At 44.2% G+C, this 26,050-nt stretch overlaps 1 protein-coding gene across 1 annotated transcript; it reads right to left on the bottom strand.

Moving 5' to 3' along the window:
- Positions 1-2,813: 2,813 nt before the first annotated feature.
- Positions 2,814-10,156, bottom strand: LOC100682506 (putative aconitate hydratase, cytoplasmic). The gene is made up of 20 exons (XM_044549197.1): positions 9,855-10,156; positions 8,819-8,923; positions 8,239-8,399; positions 8,065-8,157; positions 7,731-7,916; positions 7,470-7,631; positions 6,766-6,910; positions 6,525-6,667; positions 5,833-5,889; positions 5,673-5,752; positions 5,506-5,581; positions 5,235-5,420; positions 5,078-5,145; positions 4,878-4,996; positions 4,668-4,789; positions 4,469-4,567; positions 3,839-4,318; positions 3,651-3,749; positions 3,313-3,555; positions 2,814-3,196 (listed from the first exon to the last, which is right to left on the bottom strand). The coding sequence occupies exons 1-20, from the start codon at positions 10,084-10,086 to the stop codon at positions 3,122-3,124; spliced, it is 2,931 nt and encodes a 976-aa protein (XP_044405132.1). The 5' UTR covers positions 10,087-10,156; the 3' UTR covers positions 2,814-3,121.
- Positions 10,157-26,050: the final 15,894 nt, after the last annotated feature.

Below are 26,050 nucleotides of genomic sequence, written 5' to 3'. Positions count from 1 at the left end.
ACACATGTACTCCAAGAAAAGCCTATGGACAAAACCTTCAAATATAACTCAAGGCAACCATTAGTCCATAGAGATTGTCATCAATTACCAAAACCAAACATGGGGGCACCGCATGTTCTTTCATTGGTTAAGTCCGTGATCGCGGCCAAACCTATTCATCACTTCATGGTCACGGAGGCTCCAGCGTGGGTGTTTGAAGAGATTGATCAATGGATGCGTTCTTTCTTCTGGGCTGGCAAAGACAAAGTGAATGGCGGCCAGTGCCTGGTTGCTTGGAACTCGGTTTGCAAACCCACATGGCTAGGTGGATTGGGAGTTCATAACCTTCAGTTGCAAGGCTTGGCCCTGAGAGTCGGGTGGGAGTGGTTGAGGCGGACGGACCCAGAGAGGTCGTGGCAAGGACTACCCATGGTTGTGGACAGAGAGGCACGTGCGGTCTTCGACAGTTTGGTGCACATTTCGGTAGGGGTGGGCAACAAAGTTCTATTTTGGAGAGATAGGTGGGTTCATGGCTTCGCGGTCAAGGATATTGCGCCTTACATTCATGCATTGGTGGACACGCGAACGATCAACCGCCACACTGTCGAGGAAGGATTAGAGGACGGACGGGAGATGGCTGCTTGATATTACCGGCGAAGTCAACTTTGGAGGCCATATGCAGCTCTTGCATCTTAACCTAGCGATCAGCACGATCAATCGAGACCCGGCCAGAGAAGATTCTTTCTCATGGCCGGCGGATCCGTCTAGCACATACACTGCTAAGTCCACCTACTGTAGGCTTTGCCTAGGTGCTGAGAGGGTTCCATACACCACTTGCATATGGAAAAGCTGGGCTCTTCTGAAATGCAAAATCTTTGTGTGGTTGGCAGTGCAACATCGGATTTGGACGTCAAACAGAAGAGCAATGCGTGGCCTTCAGGATGCCCCGTCTACTTGCTACATGTGCCTTCAAGATGAGGACAACGCGAAACACATACTTGTACAGTGCGTCTGCGCTAAGGAAGTCTGGCATAACATCTTCGAGGCGTTGAGCTTGCAAGGCAACATTCCGGAGCCGGAGGATAGTTTGCTGGACTGGTGGCTGACTAGGAGGGCTCACTTCAGGAAGGGTTTTAAGCGTGGTTTCGACACGGTGATCATTGCGGCCACTTCGGCTTTATGGAAGCAACACAACGCCAGAGTGTTTCATCGGACCAACCAGCAGAAGACTGCGCCAGATCTGTCCCTTGCCATCATTGCGGAGCTTAAAGAGTGAAGGTTGGCAGGCTTGGGAGGAGGAGGTTATGGCAGTTTTGTGAGAGTGTAGGCATAGGCTAGCGTGTAGGGTGTGCTAGGGTGTGCATCCTTGATGGAAGCTCGCTTCCATCCTTATCTTCTTGTACATTGACCCATACTCTTCTCTTCTATAAAATTAAGGTATACCTTTGGCGTACTTTCAAAAAAAACTTCTCTTTTCAACAAGACTCATGTTGCAAAACCTCTTCTTCTCTTATTTTCTACAACAATACCCTTGTTACAAAAATTGTAACAACATCTCATGCCGCGTCTAATTTTTTACAACAAGACTCTTGTTGCAAAAGTTATAACATCTCCAGCCACGCCGCACACTAGCACCGTCTTCGTTCGCTGTTGCCGTTGCGCGACAACGCCTTTGTTGCAGAAACTTGCCTCCGAGGTGATGTTGCGAACAGAGACGCAGGGCCGAGCGTGGAGTGGATGCGGACGTACCATGCGGTGATGTGGCTGCTGCCAGCATCGGTGGTGACAGGATGAAGACGAGATTGATGGCACTCTACACCCGCATGGTGGATCTAACCAGATCCATCGATCGATCGACAGGGAGGCGTTTGGGTTTGGGGGCGGAAATCCGGCATGGATGCGCTCAGCGACGATGACCTACAAGCGGCGGTCCTTGGCTTGGCTGCTGGTTGCGAGCGTCCGGGCACATGTATGTGGGAAGAGGAATAGTTGAAGAGGAAAAGGAGGAGAGGAGAAGAGGCATCCTCCAGCAATAGTCGGCGGTGGCCTCCCTCGCACATGCTCGATCTGCAACGGATGAGGTCAAGGGGTCAGCTGCAAGACCTGTACTAGGATAGAGATTGTTTGTGAGTCGTTCGATCCAAATCAAATCTAACAGCCACAGAGGTCAGAGGGCGTACAATGATCCGTCGGTTGAGCAATAGCATTTCCCTTAAAAAATACTGAAATAAAGCCACTACACTTTTTTTCCATCGGAGGGTGTACCTTTTAAACACGTCACTATCTCTGTGCACAAGATAGGTTATGGTCTTTATCTTTTGGTGAGCAGACATGCTAAATTTGTTCTGCTGGAGATCTATAAGGTGTTCAGATCGTTTTGACTTCTAACACATTTGCTCTTCCCTTGCTCTTCGTGAGCTAATTAAAACAAAGCATGCTGTTCATGTGTTAGAAAAGGTGTGTGTGTGTGTTGGGGGGGGGGGGGGGGGGGGGGGGGGGGGGATAAAATAAAATAAAAAATCTAGGAAAAAACAAAAACAAAAGGTAAAAAAATCACGAAAGCGTGAAACCTCAACTCCTCAGGCTATATGTTAACGATTCGAAGAAATGGTAAAGGAGATCGCACAATCTGGCCAATGACTATATCAGAATATGTGATTTTAAAATTTCTGAGTTAAATCTATCTAAAAACATCAGGAAGGACGAAAATAAAGCAAGGGACAGAATGAAGAAAAGAAACCGGAAGTGCATGCATCCGTGCCAAAGCAGTTGGCAACCTTAGTAAATATAAAGGTCACTACAGGTATGTAAAGGCAGGCAGTAGATTGGTGAGGTAAAGGTTAAAAAAGAACTCCAGATTGCTATCAGTTTATATATGTTTTTGGCACAAAGCAATGTACACCAGACTCTACGATTTTAATCCTCCACAATTGGATGTCTCTTCAGAATGACCACACGGTTTCATAACCACAACCAAACACCCACAAATCAACTTGCGCCCACGCCAGGTATGGAAATGCCGGCTTTATTTTCGGTTTATTCATAAGGCCACAAAATCAAGAGTGAACGCTCGACGTTGATGGTGGCACTAACAAGATTGGCATGCCGCCATCGTTGGCGGAAAGGGTGTGTGCGCCTTCGCCTAGTTCTGAGCTGCTGCCATGTTGCGGATTACATAGGGCAGGATGCCTCCATGGTTGTAGTAGGCCAACTCCACCTGCAACCACAAAGAATGTGTCAACCCAAGTACCCAACGGAGAAGCTCCTAACTAACACAATTCATACAAAACTGTAGGACTGATAGCAAAGATCCAACAAGCTTTTGATATATACCTCTGTGTCAAAGCGAAGTATGCAAGTGAAGGATTTATCGTTGTCCGTGGTGATGGTCACATCCTGGCCAGGGCGGATCTCGCTGACATCGGTGGGAAGGTTGATGGTGTAGCGCTCATGTCCAGTAAGGCCGAGTGAGTCGGCATCCTCCCCGGCTTTGAAGCACAGCGGGATGATCCCCATCCCGACCAAGTTGCTTCGGTGGATCCGCTCAAAGCTCTTGGAAATCACCGCTTTCACACCCTGAAAATAATAGCACATACACACTTACTTTCGATGCTGTTATTTCCCAAATATGTAAGAGGACTGAAATATAAGCCACTAAATCTGCAACTTACGAGAAGCATTGGCCCCTTGGCAGCCCAATCACGAGAGCTGCCACTCCCATACTCGGCGCCAGCAAGAATGATAGTATCATGACCTTCAGACTTGTATTTCTGCAATATTACACCAACATACATATAAAACTAAGGTACAGACAGATGTGCAATATTAATTTATTCACATACAACTAGCAGCAACATACCGTGGCTGCATCGAAAACAGAGAGCTTCTCCCCTGTGGGCACATGAATAGTCTTGGGCCCAACCTCTCCACCCAAAAACTTGTTCACAATCCTGATGTTTGCAAATGTTCCTCTTGCCATCACCTCGTCGTTACCGCGCCGGCTACCATACGAATTGAAATCTTTCCGGTCCACGCCACGCTCAAGCAAATACTTGGCAGCAGGACTGTCCCTGTGGATGCTGCCTGCGGGTGAAATATGATCCGTGGTAATGCTGTCTCCAAAGTTGAGCAAGCAGTAGGCGTTCTTCACCGCGTGTGGGCCAGGCGGGGACATGGTCATGTCCTTGAAGTAGGGGGGCTCGTGGATGTAAGTTGAGTTTGAATCCCATGAGTAGAGCGATGCTTCTGGGACAGGAAGCTGGTTCCACATTGGGTTGCCTTTTGTGATGGCCTCGTATGTGCTCTTGAACATGTCAGGCAGCACACTGGATTGTACAACCTGTTTGTTGAGTAGTACCATTTAAGTTCATTTACAAAAGAAATGTGTAGGGTAGAAACGACATCCGATGTAGTGCGGCAGGCAGCATGACAACAACAGGTAATGATTTTACACACAAAAGGATGAAGGTATACTGAAGTATATATATACCTCTGCGATTTCTTCAGTTGTGGGCCATATATCCCTGAAGAAAACTTCTTTGCCATCCTTTCCAACTCCAATGGGTTCCTTCTCAAAATCAATGTCAACCTGAAAAGTACAAATTGTAACATGCACAAAAAGAATACAAATAATTGACCACACTAGCCCTTTGATCAAAGTTATGTGATCACCAAATTCATGGACTTACAGTGCCAGCAAGTGCATATGCAACAACCAGAGGTGGTGAAGCAAGGTAATTGGCCCGAGTCAAAGGGTGCACACGCCCCTCAAAGTTACGGTTGCCCGACAACACAGCAGCAGCAACAACATCTAGGCAGCAAAAAGCAAACGGTAAATTGACGACACAAATTCCTTGCAGCTAGCTAAAAATATCCAATGCGATGCATCCTAGACATACCATTTTCTGTAATGGCAGCCGATACAGATTCATGGAGTTCACCAGAATTGCCAATGCAAGTGGTACACCCATATCCAACAAGATGGAATCCTTGCTTGTTGAAGTATTCTTGAAGGCCACTGCGTGATAAAAAATCACCAAAATTTATTCAAACATGCCACTGGATATGACATTAAAATTAGTCAATGACAACAAGATACCTCTTTAGCAAGTATTTAGTGACAACCCCAGATCCAGGGGCAAGGCTTGTCTTTACCCATGGTTTGACCTGAAGATTAGTATTACTCCACAGTCAGCAGAAAGCAGAGAAACGCAGGAAGTACAGCAAAATCTGAGCACATTAGGGAAGAAAAAGACCTCGAGACCCAATTCGCAAGCTTTCTTTGCGACAAGGGCAGCACCAAGCATAACGCTGGGGTTTGATGTGTTTGTGCAACTAGTAATTGCTGCTATAACAACACTGCCATGCTTCAGTTCAGCAGGTTGTCCATTAAAGTCAAATTTCACAACCTTATCCTGTTGTTCCTTCGGCACCGCAAAGCCCTGACATTTTGTGTGTGTATTATGAACAATGTCAACATTGCAAATTCCAATGCAAAAGGTATAAGATACACAGATAACAGCTTACCTTGAAACCAACTTTGTTGTCCAGGCAAGCATGCCAATCTGATTTCATGTCCTTCAAAGTGACACGGTCATGCGGCCTACAGTTGTAAACCAAATAATACTTCATAAATCGTAATGCACATCCCAATCAGCAGAACACTTATTCAACTACAAAACTAATAGTCATACCTCTTCGGGCCAGAAATGCAAGGCTCTACCTCATCAAGGTCCAGCGCAAGATACGAAGAGTAAACTCTTTCTAATTGAGGCTGTCATCATGAATGCAAATGTCTATTTGTGAAAAACAAATAACTTAAATTCAAGCACCGTAACTTAAGAAAAGGCATACCTCATTATAGTCCACAAACATATTATTAGCTCGTAGATATGCTTCGATCATTGACACCTAAATCAAAAATGTAAGATTCAGTCTAGAGAAAGATGCAGCTCATTAGATTATGTCATCCAGTTCAACCAATATCACAAACAACGGCAATGATGGCAATAAGAAAATAATGGCCAGGATAGCAATAGCACTATAACTTTCAGAAACTTGGAAGCTACTGCATGAGCAATATTCCACCTCAATAGCCCTAGCATGAGCAATATACCTCACCCCTGTGGGGCATAGAAAGGCAGCTGTAATATGTTGACTGCTTATTACAACAGTTAAGAGTAAAACATAAAGCTTTTAGGTATAGGTTTTCTCAAATTATAGCTCTTTAAGAGTACAGAGTTCTTATATGTAGCTAAAGTTTCATGTTCAAACAAAAGAATTGCACATGGAACACACTGAATTAATATTGTGGTGGTGTGGTGGGGAATAAATAAAAAACATCAACGCCCCATTTGGGAAAACACGGGGATTATTTGCCACCACAAAACATCACCAATGCGATGAAGAACTGTCACTATTTGCTTACTGTTTTAACATAACACATAGTTCATGCTTATTTTGGCTATCAAAGAGTACTTGATAATCATTATCAAAATATTGAAGTTATGGAATGGGTAAAAGAGTTTGTCGATAGTGGAACCTACAGTTTCATCGCTTCGGCCAGTCAATCTGAGATAATCTAATGTCACATGGTCTACAGGGAAGAAGCCCATGGTAGCTCCATATTCTGGTGACATGTTAGCAATTGTGGCCCTGTCAGCCAAAGACAGTTTGCCCATACCTTCACCTGAATAGAAACAAACGAAAGGAAAAAAACCAATAAGAAACAAACAAACAAATTATATCAAGACATCATGCATCCTATAGCGCAAAATGGATACTTACCATGGAATTCGACAAATTTGCCAACAACACCATGCTTCCTTAGCATTTGGGTAACAGTAAGAACAAGGTCGGTAGCAGTGACACCATTCCTTAGCTTTCCAGACAACTTGAACCCAACCACACCAGGCAACACCATGCTCATCGGCTGTAGAAGGAAATAACATATTGGTTAACTGGAGGTACATCAAAAGGTGATAAAAAAACAGTGAGCATTTATCAGGTTATGCTGCTGAACTTATAGGATTTTTGGCTTCAGGGACCACCATATCATAGAGGATGGATTGGTCTATCATGTGATAATCCCATATGTTTCGGTGGGATGCCTCAATCCCTCACTTTCCACTAATTTTATGCTTATGAGGGGTGAGGTCGTGACGAACCAAGTCAACCAACCCAGTTCATTCCATAAACGTGCAAACAGAACAAGTGGGCTAGATGTGTTTTGTACTTGACCATTACCATCCGATTCCACAAGCCAAACACTCAATAAGTTCCAAGTGAAGACAAGTTGCACAAACAAATTACCATATTATACTGACGTAGACTGTTTTAAGGAAAAGCAGGGCACTGTGATATAGGTACGAGAAAAGGATGTTAGGACATAGTTGTGTTGCAAAGAGATTGTCATTAGTGCATTTTTCCCTCTCATCACGAGATCTTAATAACCTATTATTGAGGTTGGCAGAGCTCCACTGCAGATTTACCTGCCCAAGCATTGTAGCCTCTGCTTCAATACCACCAACTCCCCAGCCAGCAACACCCAAACCATCAATCATAGTGGTGTGTGAATCAGTGCCAACAACGCTGTCAGGGTACATGATGCCATCTGTGTTGAAAACAACTCTGCCAAGATACTCGAGATTGACCTGGAATATGGACACAAATATGAAAAGATGAAGATAAAGAGTTTGTTCAGGTACATGTTGGCAATGGGAAAATTCCTTTGACCCAGCACGTTTACCTACCTGGTGAACAATACCAGAACCTGGGGGGACAACCAGCATGTTTTGGAAAGCAGTTGAGCCCCATTTAAGAAAACCAAATCTTTCTCTGTTGCGGGTAAATTCCAGCTCCATGTTCGACTGCAATGCATTGGACGACCTTGCTACATCCACCTGCACCGAGTGATCGATAACAAGATCCACCGGAACCTGCAATCCAAATGATCCAAATGAAAATATGTATATCAGAAAAAAAATCTAGATGGGTTGTTGCTCAAAATATTTTTTCTATGAAAAAATAAAGATGGCCCAGAACAAGCTGATCAAGTTTTTCAGTTGACAAGGAGATAAGGTGTACCAATGGATTGATCTTGTTCGCATCACTGCCCAACTTAGCCAACGCATCACGCATAGCAGCAAGATCTACAACTGCTGGGACTCCAGTGAAGTCCTAGAGAGTAAATTAAAACCAATCATAAGCACAGGGCACATTGAAACCGTGATATTTCCTGTCAATGTTTCAGTTCAAAACCTGGAGCAGAACTCGTGCTGGTTTGAAAGGTATCTCAGCCAGCTTTGGAGATGTGTTCTCCCAGTCAATGATTTTCTCGACATCATTCTTGGTAACTTGGAAACCATCACAGTTACGGATAGCTGACTCCAGAAGAATACGGATAGAGTAGGGCAGCTTATCTGATATACAATGGGAAAAAAAAGTACGTCAGTCTGATAACAACACTGACAAATTTTAATATGCATGAGTAATGTTCCAACTATAGATTTGCAACTGCTTAAACTACACACAATCGATGTAGGTTTAGGGGGGCACACAGCAATTGACATGTTATCATGCATAATATATTCTGTGTGCAAGTAAATTATAGCTTTCTAAAGAAGAGTATGATATGAAGCAAATCATTTTCAAACAGCAATGCTAACTAGTCAAAGGGAAGTGACTGAATGCAGAGTTGACTTGCACGTGTTACAGTTTTCCCAAGTCTAGGATGATGCAAGAATTAGACTCAACAGAACAGAGCAACCCAAATAAGAGTGTAAATGACAAAGAAGAAAGTGAAAACACAGAAAGTTCCAAAAGCAAGCAGAACAATTACCAATCCTTGGGTCATTTAGTGCAGGAAGGCTGTAAAATTTCCCGTATTCACCACCCTCAGGCTTAGGGAGGCTGGTCAAAATATTGTTGTAGGCATGCTCAGTACCTGCATGGAAAGACAAGCAACAAGATGAGTACTTAGCATAAACGAAGTGTAATGCATTAACAAAACAGCAACCCCCCCCCCCCCCCCCCCCCCCCCCCCAGCAGCAGGAGGAGGTATGGCTCCTCCCTCCTCCCTGCCTTGCTTCCATCCCCTCCCGATACTAGGTGTGCCTGACCGCCTTTCTGCTCTGTTTCTCTTCCGCCTCTGCTTCTTCTCACTATCTGAATCTGCTTCTTCTGCTCCGTGCCTGTTTCCACCCAACATTCTCCACGAGTCCGCCCACAAGGCCATAGCCCACCACTGAGTCACTTTTTCTTTGCCGGCTGATTGGCCCTTCTCTTAGGGTTTCTACAGTACCAAGTGTCCTTGCTCTGGCAGATATCTTCCAGAGCAAAATGGTGGCGGATAACCAATAGTTAGCAGTGGCACGACTATCCACAGCCATCAGGAGGCGCACTTCACTACTTCAAACCAAAGAAAGCACAGAGGCAAGGAAAAGGGCAGAGCACCTCTGTCTTGAGTAAAGTACCCGAATCTATCTATACCCACTAGTACAGCAGCTACTGGAGAGAATCGCGCTACTCGAGCAGCAGCACGAGGCCACCTGCCTGAACTAAGTGAATCCATTCGAATCTGCTGACCTGGCCGATGGATCAAATCCACTCGACAGCACGCCACAGGCCTAACAACTAATCCTTTAAAAAAAGTAAATCTACTCATCAGCAGCCCCAGATCGACGCGAAACCAACCCCGCATCCCCGGAATCTCAAATCTCCGTGCAGCGGAAGACGCCTATGCGAGTAACTATACAGGCCTCGTGAATTCCGATTTCAAACAAGTGAGACGCCAGTGGACGGCATCGGCGAGCGCGACGCCAACACGAGCCGTTCCGGATCACCGGACGCACGCACGCACGCACGCACGCACGCACCTGAGGCGGCCATGCTGCTGCGCTGGAACCGCGCGACGCTGCCCCTGCCCCTGCCCGAGGTGGACGACGAGCAGCGCACACGGGCGGCGCGGAGCAGTCCGGCGAAGGGCCGCGAGGCGGCTGGAGGGAAGGCGGCGCGGCGAAGCTGGGGCGGCGGAGGGAGACGACGGTGGTGGGAGGAGGGATCTGAGGAGCAGCAGGGGGCGGCGGGCGGAGGGGGCAGCAGCTTCATACATATACGGGGAGAGCCGGTGCGATTCACCGGGAGCGCGGGTGGGGTTGGTGCGAGCTGCGGCCTGCGGGGCGTCCTGACCCTGGGTCGGGTGGGGCTCGGGTTCGGGGTTAACCGCGGTTGGGTTTGGGGAGGGCCGGCACACGGGTCGGGGGCTTCTGCCTGGCTGGTCCCGGCCTTCGCTGCCAGGAAAGGTCAGGTGCGGTTTGGACTTAATTGGGAGATAGACACTTTTATTAATAAAGTGTTGAGCGGACTGAAGGATTTAGACTTGATTCAATCCTAGAGGCCTCGTGATCATCCAAACCACACAACAATTCGCTTACACGACAACATTCTAAGTGGTATCAATGGAAAAGAAAATGCATTTCATCTCCCATGGCAGAATTGCTAGATGGTCAGCGCATCTCCAACGCTGGCCCTCGTATCCGTCCGCGGGCAATGGCGCGGGAGCCGGCCATCCAACCATGCATGTCCGCATGTATTTCGATCTAGATTTTGACAAAAAGCGGATGGATTCCATCAAAAACCATGGAGTTCAGCAGAGTATGGATACAATTTTACAGAAAACGGACGATATTTCGTCCGCTTACATAAACGGACGAAATAAACCAAGCCCGCAAACACTCAAAGTAATTATACAACTCATCTGTAAAAAGCTTGCAAACATCTCTGGTACACCGATAGGTCAAATTCAACGACATAATCAGATATTCAACAAGTTTTTCAAAATCACCCGTTCTAGATCAATGATACTATAGTCAGACCTGGCACATGCCGTCCCACACAAACTACGCCTTGAGCTTCACCCAACAATATATGTGTGTGAATGGCCTGCCCTCGATCTTGTACTACGTCAGGACAACGTATGCATGCTATACAATTTGTACAACAACATTGAGTGAATGAAACAATTAACCAACACGTAAAATAACAGGAAGCAGTGACAGAGGCAGGAACTCAGAAAATTGGGGTTAAGGGGGCGACTAAAGGAAAAATATCAAAAAAAACTATTGTTCATTGTAATTGTACAAACAAAAGCAAGGATCATGGGTGGGCCAAGGCCCCCGCTGGTCACACCCCCCCTGCTCCGCCATTGATAGCAAGCAACACTTATGATCTTCATGATTGATCTCCACACGGTGAATCACACCGTAGAACTTAAGTTGCAGATGTTGTATATGCATTGGCAGACTTCACATGCATGCATGGATAATGTGCATGTTTGTAGGGCACATAGTCAGGGAACAAATCGACGCGCCGAGGATAACGTTCATAAAACACAATATATTTGAAAGTCTGTGTGGCTCTCTAACAAACATGGAGAACAAAACTTATCCTCGGCGCATTGACAGGGGTACGGAGGGATTTCTGGGTGGACAACGGCATAGTCCAAGAAAGGTAGGTGCGTTGGTGGGGTCTACGGACGACCAAGGATGCTTGGCAGCGGCCGGAGAGGTACATCGGCGGTGGCTTGAACAATGAGGGGGCAAATAAAAGTAATATGGGAGCACAGACGAAGTGGAAGAAAAGAAAATTAGGAGCGGATTTTCAATGGGCCAGAGGTGCCGGAGTCCTACGTGACTAGTGTCCGGACTCCCTCTAATATTTGGCTTCAGTTTGCGAGAAGTCAGAGTATGCGAATGGATAAGGTGTCACCTGTCACGTTAGATGACATGAAATGCCCTTAGCGTGCAGGAGGGCGATGATTTCACGGGTAACCAAACGGCCGCCGTCAAGCGTGACGAGGAATCCGGGGAAGCCTCCCGACGGCGAGCACGTTCCGTCGAGACAAGATAAGTAGTAGTAGCACCGTTGGCGCGTGCGTGGCGAAGCCGCCGCCGCCGCCGGCCTCGTCCGGCCGAACTGCCGAAGGAGAAGCCGGAAACGGAAAGCTACTGTACGTGCCTACGTGGTTGGTTCTTCCAGTTGCAGGAGATCCAGACGTGCAAGCGCAAGCCGGCTCTTGCTTGGGTCGTGTGTAGCCAGCCAGGAGCCCGTTGGAGTTATCCCCGACGGCAACGGCGCGCGCGGCTGGCTGTTATTGGCTCCCGTGTCGCCATTTCCGTGCGAGACTCTTCAGTAGTAGAAGCCAGACTGCTAACCAAACTAGGCATGCAATCATCTTGGACGGTAAAAATAGACACAACATGTTCAAATCGATTGTTTTTCTTTTTCGGTGGTAAAAGGAGTTTTATTCCGTGGTTGTAGAGTTAGAGTCGAGAGGCGGAAGCTCCTCGGCATGCTGTCCTTGGTGCAACTACACAGCCGTGGTACACCCTGTACACGACGACTATAGTTTACCAAATAGTCGGCAACTATATTTTGATCCCAATAAACTCTCGGTCTAGCATCAATGCTTTAATCTCGGCCACATGGCCGAACGAGCAAGTCCATCGCTGTAAAGGATCGACAGAGGAACAATTTTTGAAAGACAAATTATTTTTGAAATTCCAAAATTAAAATGCATTTTTTATAAAAAATTCTAGAACATTTTTTGAAATTATGAATAATTTTCAAATTCATCAATATCTTGAACATGAACATTTTTAAAATGGGAAAGCATTTTTTAAAACCGCAAATATTTCTATACCACTATTTTGTAGTGTGCCAGTTTTGAATGGATTTAGAGCATTTATCCTGGTCATTGGTATCCTCAATCTAACGGTTGAGAGTAGCGGGATTCGCATGAACTGATACCATCAGCTACCTTGAATGTGTTCTAGAACCATCACGTCATCCTTATCAGAAAAAGGCGCACGCCTCCCGGCCCATGCTGCGGCCGGTAGAAGACATGCTGAGTGGTTTGGAGATGGGTCTAGAAAGAGAGCAAGAGATAAGACAACTAAAATAAACATTTAATGAAGTGGATCCTATCGGTTGTCCCTCTCTGTTTTTTACAACTTTCGTCACCAAACTATATGGATTATACCTTTTCTTTTTCTTTTTTACAATAGTAATATTTCCCCCTGTATTCATACACATATCATATATTTTGCATTTCTTTCCACGTCTCAGCCTAATGCTTTTCCCCTTTTAACAAAACACTTATGTTTGACGTGCATGCATACCAGTTATAAAGATATGAGACTTCTTTGAAAATGCAAATAATTTTCAAATTTGTGAATACTTTTAAAACATGATTTTTTTAACAATATATTTTTATTTTTTTGGAAAAAACAAAAAACCAATAAAGGAAAATAAACGGCTCATGAAAATTCTGGAAAAGTTCCCAAAACCGGTTGGGTCGCACTGTGTAAATGCTCGGCCCATCTCAGGTCGTTTGCCTGTGTGACGCCTCAACAATCTTCCGCAACGAGCGGCAAATAGGATCATCGAGTGTGATCAGAAAAGGAAAAATATCTGGTTCACCGGTGCTTGTGGTGCTACGGGTGCACATTTTAAATTGTTCCAAAAATAAAAAATTGAGCATACTCACACAACATTCATGTTTGTTGTCGAAAATTTCAAATCAGAATTCAAAACATTACTTGTGATAACAAAATGAAAATTTTAACACTGGACAGTATGTCATATAAGTTGGGTTTAAAATTTGCCTCATTATCACATTGATGTCAAATTTGCCATTCTTGTATCTCGAGCAATGTTATGAATTTTGATTTGAAATTTTGCGATAAGAAACATTGACGTTGAGTGAATGTGCACATTTTTTCACATTTTTTGAAATATTTTAAAATTTGCTAGGAGGTGCGATGCACCGGTGCACCAGATACGTTCCCAATGAGAAAAATACAGAAGGGCAAGTTCACTAGTCTAGTAATTAAAATAGGGCCGGAACATGGGGCGCCCCTATGTCTCGCTTATAGCGAGACGCATGGGAAGGCCTCATGGCAAGCCGATTGCTAGATGGGCCGGCCCAGGCGCATGGGAAGCCACAGCCTCATTTTTAATCCAAGCATTTGAAAAAAAAGTTAACCAAGCATTTAAAAAAATTTAAATGTGTATAAAAATGTTGATCATGTACTAAAAAATGTTAAACTTGTATATGAAAAATGTCAATCAAGCATTTAAAAATATTAAATGTATATATAAAAATGTTGAACATGTATTAAAAAAATTTATATGTGTATTAGAGAAATGTATTAGGTATACATAAAAAATGTGTATAAAATCAATGAAAACCGAGAGGAAACAAAGAAAACAGATGAAAAACCCGAAAGAAACAAAAAATCAAAGAAAATAAAGAAAAAAACCCAGTGAAAGCCGAGAAAGAAACAAATAAAATCTAGGAAGTACAAAGAAAAAGAAAGAAAAGTAGTGAAACTAGAGAAAGAAACAAAGAAAACCGTTGAGAAAATAAAGAAAAAACAAAAACATTTTTTCGCCGAAAACCCATTGGAAAACCAACTCTTTTCCCTCAAGTTGGTCGTGCCCTACTATCTGACCACAAATCCGACTATGACTCAGTGGCTTGCAGTGCTACGCAGCATTCAGGAGACCTGAGATCGATTACGCTTCAGCTGAGAACTCCTTCCATCTCGCTATAAGCGTAATATGGCTCTCACGGGGAGCATGTCTCGCCTCGTGCTAGACCCGACAGCCACTTGCCTCAAGGAACCACTCTATTGGGCCGGGCAACTTTGCTTTGCTTCTTTCACTTTTTTGTCCATTTTATTTATTTATTTTTTAACTAGTGTTCATTCCATGTTTAAAAAAAAGGCAGTATAAACATTTTTTTTGTGCGGTAGGCAGTATAAAAAAAATTTCACACAACTTTCAGAAAATGTTAGTACAACTCACAAAACATTGTTCGTGACATTTAAAAATTGGTCACATATTTTGCAAACATGTTTCATGTCATTTTAAATAATTTTTATAAATTTAACAAAAATTTTGCGTGATACAAAAACCAGTATCATGCTATTCAAAATATATTCATGATATTTTCGAAAAACTGAGCGTTTGGAAAAAATATTTGTAACATTTTTAAAAATGTTTATACAATGAAAATATGTTCGTGTAGTATAATAGATGTTTCATGGATTTAAAAAATGTTAAGAAATACCTAACATGTATGCTATTTTTTTTGAAAACATTTATGTGAAAAAAGTACATAATGTATTTAGAGAACATTCAACATGTATCAAAAGTATGTTTCACCTGTATACAAAAAAATACAATGTGTATTGAAAAAATAGACATGTGTTGAGAAAAGGCAAAGAAGGAAAAGGGAAAAGAGAAAAACAAAGAAAACCGGTGAATAAACATAGAAAACTCAGGGCCGGACCTTTTTTACTCTGCTCGTGTATTCTGTTCATGCAATGACTTTCTCGACCATGAAAAGACGGTAAAGGACGCCACCCCTCCCTCTCATTCTCTGAAGTCTTCTTCACTCCCAGTGACCAACTACTTTCAGGAGCAGCTAAGAAAAGAACGGCAGTTAGATGAGAACAGTGACTAGCCCCTATGAATGTAATTGACCTAAAAAAGCAACAGATAAATCATGTGCCCCCTAATTACACCCATATACTTGTATATAAATTACATGACAAATCGTGCATTCACAAGGTGCCATGTACTACAATGTGTAGCCTCATTGATCAACTTATTAAGCAAACGAAATATACCGTCCATAGCCTTGTATGTTTGAGAAATCTAGTAAGCATTGATGAGTATGGAAAATCTTTTGGTTGTAATTTTGATGGATCACAAGCACCACAATATGCACAGTCCAAGTAAGTATTGATTAATTTTAAAAAATTGTGTTGGATCAAGTATACATTAATGTGTTATTATCATGTTACTCCGTGTTATCCAATTTTAACTTTGTCAAATATCCCTTCCTTTTTATTTGCTCTGCATGTTTGATTTAACTAAAGTCAAACATCGTAAAGTTTGACCAAGTTTATAAAAAACAATATAACATTTACCATAACAAATCTATATAATATGGAAGTTCATTTAATAATGAATCTAATGGTACTGATTTGTTATTCTATATGCTAATATTTTTGTTTATAAACTTTTCAAAGTTCACAAAGCTTAACTTTGACCAAAGCTAATACGCGAACTAAATAAAAATGAAAGAAGTACCACCGGTTGATCTGAAGCGTCTGGACCACGTTTGCCAACCATCCATATCTTATGCATGCATTTTGTTCTCGCAACATTCTTGATAAATATAATGGCATTAGAGCAACTCCAATGCGGCGACCCATTTCATTCGCACGCGTCCGTTTGGGTCGTCGCGAACAGAAGAGTCGGCCCAACGTGCTGACCCGAACAGATGCGCGTCTGCTTTTCATCCGCCTGCCGACCCATTTCTGGCCCAATTTTGAGCCTCATTTGCGTCGGTGCGGACACAAAACGGAGGCGTGCGGCGCCCGCCTACTCCTCTCCCTGGCCCGCCAGTCGGTGGCACATTGGTCATTCTCTCCCATTGCAACAACAAACCCTCGCCCGCCTCCTTCGTCGACGCTGCTGCCGCCCATTTTCCAGTGCGTCTACCAGCTGCCGATGCCGCAACATCCCCCCACCCCCTTCCAACGCCGTCACTGTTGGGGAACGTAGTAATTTCGAAAATTTTCCTACGCACACGCAAGATCATGGTGATGCACAGCAACGAGAGGGGAGAGTGTTGTCTACGTACCAACGCAGACCGACTGCGGAAGCGATCACACAACGTAGAGGAAGTAGTCGTACGTCTTCTTCCCGATCCGACCGATCCAAGCACCGTTACTCCGGCAGCTCCGAGTTCTTAGCACACGTTCAGCTCGATGACGATCCCCGGGCTCCGATCCAGCAAAGCTTCGGGGAGGAGTTCCGTCAGCACGACAGCGTGGTGACGATCTTGATGTACTACCGACGCAGGGCTTCGCCTAAGCACTACAACGGTATGATCGAGGTGGAATTTGGTGGCAGGGGGCACCGCACACGGCTAAGGAGCGATCTCAAGGATCAAGTTGTATGTCTATGGGGTGCCCCCTGCCCCCGTATATAAAGGCCAGGGGCAAGGGGGTCGGCCGGCTAGGAGGGAGGCGCAGGGAGGAGTCCCACTCCTACCGGGAGTAGGACTCCTTCCCCCAAATCCTATTCCTAATAGGACTCTTCGGGAGAAAGAGAAGAGAGGGGGGCCGGCCCCTTCTCCTAGTCCTAATAGGACTAGGGAAGGGGGGTTCGGCCGGCTAGCCTGTGGGCTGCCCCTTCTCTCTTTTCCACTAAGGCCCAATAGGCCCATTTGCCTCCCGGGGGGGTTCCGGTAACCCTCCCGGTAATCCGGTAAAATCCCGATTTCACCCGGAACACTTCCGATGTCCAAACATAGGCTTCCAATATATCAATCTTTACGTCTCGACCATTTCGAGACTCCTCGTCATGTCCGTGATCTCATCCGGGACTCCGAACAACCTTCGGTACATCAAAATGCATAAACTCATAATAACTGTCATCGTAACGTTAAGCGTGCGGACCCTACGGTTCGAGAACAATGTAGACATGACCGAGACACGTCTCCGGTCAATAACCAATAGCGGGACCTGGATGCCCATATTGGCTCCTACATATTCTACGAAGATCTTTATCGGTCAGACCGCATAACAACATACGTTGTTCCCTTTGTCATCGGTATGTTACTTGCCCGAGATTCGATCGTCGGTATCCAATACCTAGTTCAATCTCGTTACTGGCAAGTCTCTTTACTCGTTCCGTAATACATCATCTCATAACTAACATCTTAGTTATTATGCTTGCAAGGCTTATGTGATGTGTATTACCGAGAGGGCCCAGAGATACCTCTCCGACACTCGGAGTGACAAACCCTAATCTCGAAATACGCCAACCCAACATCTACCATTGGAGACACCTGTAGTACTCCTTTATAATCACCCAGTTACGTTGTGACGTTTGGTAGTACCCAAAGTGTTCCTCCGGTAAACGGGAGTTGCATAATCTCATAGTTATAGGAACATGTATAAGTCATGAAGAAAGCAATAGCAACATACTAAACGATCAGGTGCTAAGCTAATGGAATGGGTCATGTCAATCAGATCATTCAACTAATGATGTGACCTTGTTAATCAAATAACAACTCTTTGTTCATGGTTAGGAAACATAACCATCTTTGATTAACGAGCTAGTCAAGTAGAGGCATACTAGTGACACTCTGTTTGTCTATGTATTCACACATGTATTATGTTTCCGGTTAATACAATTCTAGCATGAATAATAAACATTTATCATGATATAAGGAAATAAATAATAACTTTATTATTGCCTCTAGGGCATATTTCCTTCAGTCTCCCACTTGCACTAGAGTCAATAATCTAGTTTCACATCGCCATGTGATTTAACAGCAATAGTTCATATCACCATGTGATTAACACCCATAGTTCACATCATCATGTGACCAACACTCAAAGGGTTTACTAGAGTCAGTAATCTAGTTCATATCTCTATGTGATTAACACCCAAAGAGTACTAAGGTGTGATCATGTTTTGCTTGTGAGAGAATCTTAGTCAACGGGTCTGCCATATTCAGATCCACATGTATTTTGCAAATTTCTATGTCAACTATGCTCTTCATGGAGCTACTCTAGCTAATTGCTCCCACTTTCAATATGTATCTAGACTGAGACTTAGAGTCATCTAGATTAGTGTCAAAACTTCCATCGGCGTAACCCTTTACGACGAACCTTTTGTCACGTCCATAATCGAGAAACATATCCTTATTTCACTAAGGATAATTCTGACCGCTGTCCAGTGATCTACTCCTAGATCACTATTGTACTCCCTTGCCAAATCAGTGCAGGGTATACAATAGATCTGGTATACAGCATGACATACTTTATAGAACCTATGGCCAAGGCATAGGGAATGACTTTTCATTCTCTTTCTATCTTCTGCCGTGGTCGGGCTTTGAGTCTTACTCAACTTCACACCTTGTAACACAGGCAAGAAACTTTTTCTTTGACTGTTCCATTTTGAACTATTTCAAAATCTTGTCAAGGTATGTACTTATTGAAAAACTTATCAAGCGTCTTGATCTATCTCTATAGATCTTGAAGCTCAATATGTAAGCAGCTTCACCGAAGTCTTTCTTTGAAAAACTCCTTTAAAACATTCCTTTATGCTTTACAGAATAATTCTACATTCTTTCCGATCAACAATATGTCATTCACATATACTTATCAGAAATGCTGTAGTGCTCCCACTCACTTTCTTGTAAATACAGGCTTCTCCAAAAGTCTGTATAAAGCCAAATGCTTTGATCACACTATCAAAGCGTTTATTCCAACTCCGAGATGCTTGCACCAGTCCATAAATGGATCGCTGGAGTTTGCATACTTTGTTAGCTCCCTTTGGATCGACAAAACCTTCTGGTTGTATCATATACAACTCTTCTTCCAGAAATCCATTCAGGAATGCAGTTTTGACATCCATCTGCCATATTTCATAATCATAAAATGCGGCAATTGCTAACATAATTCTGACGGATTTAAGCATCGCTACGGGTGAGAAGGTCTCATCGTAGTCAACCCCTTGAACTTGTCGAAAACCTTTCGCGACAAGTCGAGCTTTATAGACAGTAACATTACCGTCAGCGTCAGTCTTTTTCTTGAAGATCCATTTATTCTCAATTGCTTGCCGATCATCGGGCAAGTCAACCAAAGTCCATACTTTGTTTTCATACATGGATCCCATCTCAGATTTCATGGCCTCAAGCCACTTTGCGGAATCTGGGCTCACCATCGCTTCTTCATAGTTCGTAGGTTCATCATGATCTAGTAGCATGACTTCCAGAACTGGATTACCGTACCACTCTGGTGCGGATCTCACTCTGGTTGATCTACGTGGTTCAGTAGTATCTTGTCCTGAAGCTTCATGATCATCACCATTAGCTTCCTCACTGATTGGTATAGGTGTCGCAGAAACAGTTTTCTGTGATGTACTATTTCCAATAAGGGAGCAGGTACAGTTACCTCGTCAAGTTCTACTTTCCTCCCACTCACTTCTTTCGAGAGAAACTCCTTCTCTAGAAATGATCCATTCTTAGCAACGAATGTCTTGCCTTCGGATCTGTGATAGAAGGTATACCCAACAGTTTCTTTTGGGTATCCTATGAAGACACATTTCTCCGCTTTGGGTTCGAGCTTATCAGGTTGAAGCTTTTTCACATAAGCATCGCAGCCCCAAACTTTAAGAAACGACAACTTTGGTTTCTTGCCAAACCATAGTTCATAAGGTGTCGTCTCAATGGATTTTGATGGTGCCCTATTTAACATGAATGCGGCCGTCTCTAAAGCATAACCCCAAAACGATAGCGGTAAATCAGTAAGAGACATCATAGATCGCACCATATCTAGTAAAGTACGATTACGACGTTCGGACACACCATTACGCTGTGGTGTTCCGGGTGGCGTGAGTTGCGAAACTATTCCAGAATTTTTCAAGTGTACACCAAACTCGTAACTCAAATATTCTCCTCCACGATCAGATCGTAGAAATTTTATTTTCTTGTTACGATAATTTTCAACTTCACTCTGAAATTCCTTGAACTTTTCAAATGTTTCAGACTTATGTTTCATTAAGTAGATATACCCATATCTGCTTAAATCATCTGTGAAGGTGAGAAAATAACGATATCCGCCACGAGCCTCAATATTCATCGGACCACATACATCGGTATGTATGATTTCCAACAAATCTGTTGCTCTCTCCATAGTACCGGAGAACGGTGTTTTAGTCATCTTGCCTATGAGGCACGGTTCGCAAGTACCAAGTGATTCATAATCAAGTGATTCCAAAAGCCATCAGTATGGAGTTTCTTCATGCGCTTTACACCGATATGACCTAAACGGCAGTGCCACAAATAAGTTGCACTATCATTATTAACTTTGCATCTTTTGGCTTCTATACTATGAATATGTGTATCACTATCTTCGAGATTCAACAAGAATAGACCACTCTTCAAAGGTGCATGACCATAAAAGATATTATTCATATAAATAGAACAACCATTATTCTCTGATTTAAATGAATAACCGTCTCGCATTAAACAAGATCCAGATATAATGTTCATGCTCAACGCTGGCACCAAATAACAATTATTTAGGTCTAATATTAATCCCGAAGGTAGATGTAGAGGTAGCGTGCCGACCGCGATCACATCGACTTTGGAACCGTTTCCCACGCGCATCGTCACCTCGTCCTTTAACTAGTCTCTGTTTATTCTGCAGCTCCCGTTTCGAGTTACTACTCTTAGCAACTGAACTAGCATCAAATACTAAGGGGTTGCTATAAACACTAGTAAAGTACACATCAATAACATGTATATCAAATATACTTATGTTCACTTTGCCATCCTTCTTATCCGCCAATCACTTGGGGTAGTTCCGCTTCCAGTGACCAGTCCCTTTGCAGTAGAAGCACTTAGTCTCAGGCTTAGGTCCAGACTTGGGCTTCTTCACATGAGTAGCAACTTGCTTGCCGTTCTTTTGAAGTTCCCCTTCTTCCCTTTGCCCTTTTCTTGAAACTAGTGATCTTGTCAACCATCAACACTTGATGTTTTTCTTGATTTCTACCTTCGTTGATTTCAGCATCACGAAGAGCTTGGGAATTGTTTCTGTTATCCCTCGCATATCATAGTTCATCACGAAGTTCTACTAACTTGGTGATGGTGACTAGAGAATTCTGTCAATCACTATCTTATCTGGAAGATTAACTCCCACTTGATTCAAGTGATTGTAGTACCCAGACAATCTGAGCATATGCTCACTAGTTGAGCGATTCTCCTCCATCTTTTAGCTATAGAACTTGTTGGAGACTTCATATCTCTCAACTCGGGTATTTGCTTGAAATATTAACTTCAACTCCTGGAACATCTCATATGGTCCATGACGTTTAAAACGTCTTTGAAGTCCCGATTCTAAGCCATTAAGCATGGTGCACTAAACTATCAAGTAGTCATCATATTGAGCTAGCCAAACGTTCATAACGTCCGCATCTGCTCCTGCAATAGGTCTGTCACCTAGCGGTGCATCAAGGACATAATTCTTCTGTGCAGCAATGAGGATAAACCTCAGATCACGGATCCAATCCGCATCATTGCTACTAACATCTTTCAACACAATTTTCTCTAGGAACATATCAAAATAAACACAGGGAAGCAACAACGCGAGCTATTGATCTACAACATGATTTGCAAAATACTACCAGGACTAAGTTCATGATAAGTTTAAGTTCAGTTAATCAAATTACTTAGGAACTCCCACTTAGATAGACATCCCTCTAATCCTCTAAGTGATCACGTGATCCAAATCAACTAAACCATAACCGATCATCACGTGAGATGGAGTAGTTTTCAATGGTGAACATCGTCATGTTGATCATATCTACTATATGATTCACGCTCGACCTTTCGGTCTCTGTGTTCCGAGGCCATATCTGCATATGCTAGGCTCGTCAAGTTTAACCTGAGTATTCTGCGTGTGCAAAACTGGCTTGCACCCGTTGTAGATGGACGTAGAGCTTATCACACCCGATCATCACGTGGTGTCTGGGCACGACGAACTTTGGCAACGGTGCATACTTAGGGAGAACACTTCTTGATAATTTAGTGAGAGATCATCTTATAATGTTACCGTCAATCAAAGCAAGATAAGATGCATAAAAGGATAAACATCACATGCAATCAATATAAGTGATATGATATGGCCATCATCATCTTGTGCTTGTGATCTCCATCTCCGAAGCACCGTCATGATCTCCATCGTCACCGGTGCGACACCTTGATCTCCATCGTAGCATCGTTGTCGTCTCGCCAATCTTATGCTTCCACGACTATCACTACCGCTTAGTAATAGAGTAAAGCATTACATCGCGATTGCATTGCATACAATAAAGCGACAACCATATGGCTCCTGCCAGTTGCCGATAACTTGGTTACAAAACATGATCATCTCATACAATAAAATCAGCATCATGCCTTGACCATATCACATCACAACATGCCCTGCAAAAACAAGTTAGACGTCATCTACTTTGTTGTTGCAAGTTTTACGTGGCTGCTACGGGCTTAAGTAAGAACTCATCTCACCTACGCATCAAAACCACAACGATAGTTCGTCAAATAGACTCCGTTTTAACCTTCTCAAGGACCGGGCGTAGCCACACTTGGTTCAACTAAAGTTGGAGAGACAGTCTTCCGCAAGCCATCTATGTGCAAAGCACGTCGAGGGAACCGGTCTCGCGTAAGAGTACGCGTAAGCTTGGTCCGGATCGTCTCAACCAACAATACCGCCGAACCAAAGTATGACATGCTGGTAGGCAGTATGACTTGTATCGCCCACAACTCACTTGTGTTCTACTCGTGCAAATAACATCAAACCATAAAACCTAGGCTCGGATGCCACTGTTGGGGAACGTAGTAATTTCAAAAAATTTCCTACGCACACGCAAGATCATGGTGATGCACAGCAACGAGAGGGGAGAGTGTTGTCTATGTACCAACGCAGACTGACTGCGGAAGCGATCACACAACGTAGAGGAAGTAGTCGTACGTCTTCTTCCCGATCCGACCGATCCAAGCACCGTTACTCCGGCACCTCCGAGTTCTTAGCACACGTTCAGCTCGATGACGATCCCCGGGCTCCGATCCAGCAAAGCTTCGGGGAGGAGTTCCGTCAGCACGACGGCGTGGTGACGATCTTGATGTACTACCGACGCAGGGCTTCGCCTAAGCACTACAACGGTATGATCGAGGTGGAATTTGGTGGCAGGGGGCACCGCACACGGCTAAGGAGCGATCTCAAGGATCAAGTTGTGTGTCTATGGGGTGCCCCCTGCCCCCGTATATAAAGGCCAGGGGCAAGGGGGTCGGCCGGCTAGGAGGGAGGCGCAGGGAGGAGTCCCACTCCTACCGGGAGTAGGACTCCTTCCCCCAAATCCTATTCCTAATAGGACTCTTCGGGAGAAAGAGAAGAGAGGGGGGCCGGCCCCTTCTCCTAGTCCTAATAGGACTAGGGAAGGGGGGTTCGGCCGGCTAGCCTGTGGGCTGCCCCTTCTCTCTTTTCCACTAAGGCCCAATAGGCCCATTTGCCTCCCGGGGGGGTTCCGGTAACCCTCCCGGTAATCCGGTAAAATCCTGATTTCACCCGGAACACTTCCGATGTCCAAACATAGGCTTCCAATATATCAATCTTTACGTCTCGACCATTTCGAGACTCCTCGTCATGTCCGTGATCTTATCCGGGACTCCGAACAACCTTCGGTACATCAAAATGCATAAACTCATAATAACTGTCATCGTAACGTTAAGCGTGCGGACCCTACGGTTCGAGAACAATGTAGACATGACCGAGACACGTCTCCGGTCAATAACCAATAGCGGGACCTGGATGCCCATATTGGCTCCTACATATTCTACGAAGATCTTTATCGGTCAGACCGCATAACAACATACGTTGTTCCCTTTGTCATCGGTATGTTACTTGCCCGAGATTCGATCGTCGGTATCCAATACCTAGTTCAATCTCGTTACTGGCAAGTCTCTTTACTCGTTCCGTAATACATCATCTCATAACTAACATCTTAGTTATTATGCTTGCAAGGCTTATGTGATGTGTATTACCGAGAGGGCCCAGAGATACCTCTCCGACACTCGGAGTGACAAACCCTAATCTCGAAATACGCCAACCCAACATCTACCATTGGAGACACCTGTAGTACTCCTTTATAATCACCCAGTTACGTTGTGACGTTTGGTAGTACCCAAAGTGTTCCTCCGGTAAACGGGAGTTGCATAATCTCATAGTTATAGGAACATGTATAAGTCATGAAGAAAGCAATAGCAACATACTAAACGATCAGGTGCTAAGCTAATGGAATGGGTCATGTCAATCAGATCATTCAACTAATGATGTGACCTCGTTAATCAAATAACAACTCTTTGTTCATGGTTAGGAAACATAACCATCTTTGATTAACGAGCTAGTCAAGTAGAGGCATACTAGTGACACTCTGTTTGTCTATGTATTCACACATGTATTATGTTTCCGGTTAATACAATTCTAGCATGAATAATAAATATTTATCATGATATAAGGAAATAAATAATAACTTTATTATTGCCTCTAGGGCATATTTCCTTCAGTCACCTCCCACGTCGCCGTCACCGTTGTCTTGCCGCCGGGGCTCCGAAAGCTTCCCACCCCACCTCCCCGACACAGCCGCGACCAGGAAGCTGCCCCGCCAGCTCCTTCGTCCTGACACCAGCACGCTCGTCAGACGCCGCCAGGGCAGCCAACTGGTCCGAGGGCGACGCGACTCCCTTCGTTGGACGGCTCCTTCGTCGACACCCACAAGCTGTTCGACAGTTTGCCAAGGTACAAAATAGACTCCACCGACGAGTTCTTTTTGCATAATTTCCTTTGTGACTCCGACGATTCCTCGTCCGATGATGAGGAGGAGATCTTGGCTGCCGTGTTGGTCCATCACCACCTCAATAGCCAATGGCTGTTGTTTCGTTGCTCCATTCTGTGGCACCTTCCGGTGTTGAATCACAACCGAGAGAGCGGGCATTCCCTTCTTTGGAAGGACTACTTTGACACAGCGAACAAGCTGTTCAAACATCAGAAATTCCGGCGCCATTTCCGTATGAGTAGGCATCTTTTCAACCGTATTAGAGAGGGGGTGGTTGGATACGATGACTATGTCGAGTGCAAAGAGGATTCCCTTGGAAAGATTGGCTTCTCCTCTTATTAGAAATGCCCTGCAGCCGTCCGGAGCTTGCATACGGAGTGCCCGGTGATCTCATTGACGAGTACTATACGTCCGTATGAGAGAGTCTACATGCCTGGACTCCATGTACAAGTTCTGCAAGGTTGTGATTGTTGTGTTTGGCCCTGAGTACTTGAGAGAGCCGGCTCCTAAAGATACAACCCGCTTGTTGGCGATGAATGCCAGCAGGGGCTTCCCAGGATGCTTGGCAGCATAGACTGCATGCACT

Source organism: Triticum aestivum, chromosome 6A (assembly GCF_018294505.1).
Source record: "Triticum aestivum cultivar Chinese Spring chromosome 6A, IWGSC CS RefSeq v2.1, whole genome shotgun sequence".
Taxonomy (NCBI): Eukaryota; Viridiplantae; Streptophyta; class Magnoliopsida; order Poales; family Poaceae; genus Triticum; species Triticum aestivum.
Note: the sequence above shows the minus strand (reverse complement) of the source record. Positions and strands in the feature narration are given on the sequence as shown.

What these genes read in the sequence shown, in the direction of transcription:
- LOC100682506 (XM_044549197.1), bottom strand. Translation starts at nt 10,086, where the DNA reads ATGAAGCTGCTGCCCCCTCCGCCCGCCGCCCCCTGCTGCTCCTCAGAT. An exon ending in GTTCTGGTATTGTTCACCAG is followed by an intron (nt 7,632 to 7,730) that starts GTAGGTAAACGT and finishes TCCATATTCCAG; the next exon opens with GTCAATCTCGAGTATCTTGG. An exon ending in TACTTCGCTTTGACACAGAG is followed by an intron (nt 3,197 to 3,312) that starts GTATATATCAAA and finishes TTGTGGTTGCAG; the next exon opens with GTGGAGTTGGCCTACTACAA.